Here is a 4,875-nt window from a genome sequence, read left to right as displayed (position 1 = left end):
AGAAGTCGTATCAAATATTATTAACATTCAATGTAAATTATTATGGCAACAAAAAGCAATTTGACATTATCAGGCAAAACAAAGAGGTACCCGATTATATGGGAAATGCATAATGGATTATTGCAGGAAAACATTTTTAACAACAGTGCAAGAAAATTTCAATCATTAGAGAGAGGCACAGTTCAGCTGCATTATAATCAAAGACACCTTTAACTTCAAATTTTTACTTTGTTTGTTTTTGTTTTGTTTTTAAGGGTTTTACGGCGCTTGCAACACATTAAGGTCATATCAGCGCCAGTAAAAAGGAAGAAAATGGGATAGTAAAAAGTTCTAGAATTACAATTAAAGCACCCAAGAAAAAGTAAGACAAAGGGGAACTAGGAACAAATAGGGAACAGATGTAGATTCCAAGAGCACACTATCATGTACTTAGTTTGAGATCACCTATAGGTCTCATCTGGACACAAGCACAAAATCCAACAAAGAGGAACACACTCAAATGCTTACACTATACATTAAAAATGACAAATATAATAATACATTACAGAGAGATGATTTACAAGGAAAAAAATATCATCTCCCAATTTTTACTTTCAACTCATGGAACTAATCAACAATTTTTTTGGAAACTGTTGTGTATTCAGACTCAAACTATTGTGTCATTTCAAGATTACAGCATCTTACCACAAGTTGATTCTTGTGCATTCAATTTGTTTGATAAAATGCAATTTAAATTATTGAGTTGAGTTATAATATATGAAAAACGTTTGATTATAAAGTGAGCAAAAACGACCAGCATAGCCTAAACCGTACAAAAAAACAAATATGCTACCACTATAAAAATTAATTTGAAAAATAAAAAAGAGATTCAGGAAGATGACGTTCCATGATTCTCAGAGAGTTTATTACAAAGGCATTTTTTTAATGATAATTATGGGAAAATGGTGAAGAAAAAAATTGGAAAAGGTATGGGAGTGAAAAAGAGGTGAGGGTAGAAAGAAAGTGAATGGAAGTTCATTCAATGTTAAGCTCTAAAAAATTTGGTCTGTTTAACAGCAAGTGGGCTATCTCATATTTAAAAAGGATTTTCAACAGGTTAATTGGACGCCATTTCTTCATGAAATAATAACTTCATTTAATTAAAGATCATTCATTGCTTGACAAAACTTGGATTGGACATATTACCATTTGCAGTTGACATTGTGACTCGGCAAGGATTTCAGACTTTTACATTCAATTACTTTTAATATCATACTACATATTTTCAAGACAGTGTTAAACAAGTTTCAGGTCACAGCTATATTATAAAGACTAAGTGATCAACTGTTAAGTACTAATGTAATGGTGTTGGGCTTGTAAAGAATTGTATATATCACATACATCAAACAGCACTGTCCGCAGATTGCATGCTATACGCTCGTTTGTCTTAAGACAACTTAAGTATTTGTTGAGCATTCTATGGAGCATAACTTTGGCCTTAGTCATTGCAAATATGCAATACATTTGTAGCTTGAGCACTTTTGTCCACATATAATCTCCTTTTGCATTAGAAGCATATACCAAATTGCTCTGATGAGCAATGAAACAGAACTGTCTGCAGATTGGATTATACACACACATATATATATATAATTTATCCAATGTATATGCAAAGGATTTAACAAGAATCAATACCAAAGAGAGAAAAAAAAGGATAATTATGACAATTGAAACCGGTTTACCAAATAAGCTAAGTTTGTATGTGTTTTAGATTACATATAGAAGCTCTTTAATGTCTTTAGTAAGGTTACTATAATTCAACCAATTCAAAAAGCATGGAGATTAAATAAAGAATTTAATTATTGATACGATAATGTGCTATCATAAGGTTGACCTTTGTTTCCTCCTCTAAAGCCATCCTCTTTTTTAAATAAGCAAGTGTAGAAAATAACTTGAAAGACTGATGAAGGAAATAATATAAAACATGGAGCAACAAGAATGTCTTCAATGATTATAAAAATTGAAAAACAAATGAAAAAAAAAAAGAGAAAAAAACTAACAACAACAAAACCACAAATTTTGAATTATTAAAAAAAAAAAAATCAATGGAAAGTTAAACTTGTAAGAATATATCGAGGGAGTCTGAATCTAAACATGTAAGTGCGAGAGAGGTTATTTTTATTTTTAAGTGTATGGCTTCTACAATATAACTTAACATATGTTTAGATCATATGACTATTCTTGCCAAATAATGGATGTGGCCAGGCGCTGTTGGTCACAAGGAAAAGTTGGACATGGCATTTACACAGTTACAGTCGGACACCCTCGATGTGTAATATCTCTTACAGTTTGATTGTGAAAGCATATACTTTGGCAGACTGATATTGGAAAAAACAAACATTTTACAACTGAAAAATAAAAAACCGTATATATTTGCCACACATACAGACACACACACGCACACTGCAGACACACACACACACACACACACAAACAAAACGCCCACAAAGACAAAATAATATTTAAACTTTCAAACAATTTAGGCAAGAGTCTATGTAGGCAGCTAATAACTTGCAAGAGTTAATGACAGGACTCCAAACAATTTCAATCGCTAAAAATAAAATTGAATAATTCAATACTCAAGCAAAGAGTTGATGGTGACTTAAAAAGTGTCAGTAAAAATGTATTTGAATAAGTTTATATATGTACATAGTATGGAATATTAAACAATATGATAAAATGCAATTTATTTCATGTTAATTTGCATGCGATAAATTCTTGTCTCCCTCATCTTTTTGTTTTCATTTTAAAACGAGACCTAATGCTAATATAGCAAAGACTATTTCACAACCAGCTCACTTTTTTTTTAAACAAACTAAAAATAAAGCTTTTATTTGTCTAGATAAAATAAAAATACAAATGAGTATTAGAAATATATCAAATTTGGGTTAGGCCTTTGGAAGACAATGGCAGGTATGTTCAATTCTTTTCTTTTTTCTACAGATCAGAAAGCATTTGAAATTCTCACTCTCCCCTTTAAACATAAAAAGAAATGGTGAACTAAACAGTCGTCTTTTAGGCGTGGTTACTGCATTATCAATTAACATCATCAAGCAAGAGTCAAGGCATGAAAATCGATTTTAACAAATAATGTGGTTGTTGATTTCGTCTTTTTATAAACTAATGAGGTTCATGTATTCCATGAAAGCAAAATCAACAAAAATCAAATAAATGAAAATTTTCGAGAGTAATTCAAAACTCTCTAAGATGATTAGATTAAAAAATAAGGCATTTATATAATTATACACAATTATACTATACAGGTTTTAAATATTTTTTTTAAAAAGAGAAAAATTTCACATATACTCATGACACAGAATCTCAAATTCGTTAGTACTTTAGCAAAAAAAAAAAATAATAAATAATAATAACATGACTAATCTTTAACAACATATACATCAAAAACCTTAAACTGGATTATAAGGAAATCTATTAACTGAATGAAAGATACGTTCCAAAACAAAAATCACAGCACAATTGCATTCAAATATCATGTGCGGTTTCAAATATAAAAAAAAGAGACAGAAAAAAATAAAAAATTAAACATATTTCTTTTAAACAAGAAATAAAACCCCAAACAAACAAATGACAAATAAAATATTTTGATTTTGTTCCAGTATCAGTATATATAATATCGATACAGACTGAATCTGCATGTTAAGATTTATCACTTGATTAGTTTTAAAGTTCAAGACTAAATATATCTAGGTAGAGATTCTGCCTCACAAATATGACCAAAAATTGCAGATTATCACATTCACTATTTGTTATTATAGAATAAATAATAAAATTATCACCAAACAATATAAGAGCACCCCCTCCCCCCCCCCCCCCAAAAAAAACAAACATAAATAAATAAATAAATAAATAAAATAATATAAAGATAATAATAATAATATTAAGGTAATAATAATAATATAAAGATAATAATAATAATAATAATAATAATAATAATAATAATAAATAATAATAATAATAATAACTTAAAAAATTAAAAAAAAATATCTATATATAAATTAAGGCATGGTCTGGTCACTTTGTGTCCATTTGGTCATCAGAAGCTTCACCCTCAGCACAACTTTGTAAATTTGACAGCTTGCTAGACAAAGTCTCACAGAATGTACTCCGGTATTGGGGACTTTGAGAATCCAGTAGACTATAGATGGTCTCATAATACTGTGATGGAGATTGTTTGTTAACTTTATCGAAGTGACTTCCGACAACCTAGAGGAATAATAATAATACATAAATCAGAAAGCAGTCCAAATGCCTGATATATGAATCAAAATATCCTTAATTCTAATGTTTGTTAATCATGTCCTGTCCTACATGTTAAGTGTTGCTGTTGGCCAGGGACCCCTTGTAAAGCGCTTTGAGCATGTTTAGTCGATATTGCACTATGTAAAAGCTCAATTTTCAAAAATTAAAAAATAGGAAGAGCTGTTGTTTAAAGAAATACGATAAAAGAGTGAAGGCTCTTCTTCCTTATTGTTTATCAAAAATCATAATTAAACAAAGACATCTTGTGATTAAGGCATGTGATCGACTGAACTGAAAGTTTCAAACATCTCACTCCTACACACTTTAAATGCATAAAATGAACTACTTAATTTAAGTGTTCTTAACCAGTGACAACATCAACAGGATAGTACAATCTGTTATTCCTTCTTGTTACTTGGCTCTGTGGTCTAGTGGTATGACACTTACCTTTAACCTGTAGGACCCTGATTCTAAAACAAAACTGCATTCTCCTTGCACCAGATAACCTACCTCGATTTACTCCCATCCCACGTTTGTATTTTTTTGTTTTTAATTTTATTACATCCTTTTGATGAT

General features: G+C 29.9%; 1 protein-coding gene across 1 annotated transcript in view; it reads right to left on the bottom strand.

Annotated features, from left to right (window-relative positions):
• Nucleotides 1-4,058: 4,058 nt before the first annotated feature.
• The window catches only part of LOC144961086 (GSK3-beta interaction protein-like), a 1,916-nt gene continuing 1,099 nt past the window's right edge, over nucleotides 4,059-4,875 (bottom strand). The window contains 1 exon segment of the mRNA XM_078894402.1: nucleotides 4,059-4,263. Coding sequence (XP_078750528.1) covers nucleotides 4,072-4,263 — 192 coding nt within the window. The 3' untranslated portion in view covers nucleotides 4,059-4,071.

Source organism: Berghia stephanieae, unplaced genomic scaffold, assembly GCF_034508935.2.
Source record: "Berghia stephanieae isolate SIO BIC M18660-M18661 unplaced genomic scaffold, UCSD_Bste_1.3 scaffold1358, whole genome shotgun sequence".
NCBI classification, from domain to species: Eukaryota; Metazoa; Mollusca; class Gastropoda; order Nudibranchia; family Aeolidiidae; genus Berghia; species Berghia stephanieae.
This window is presented reverse-complemented; position numbering and strand designations above follow the sequence as displayed.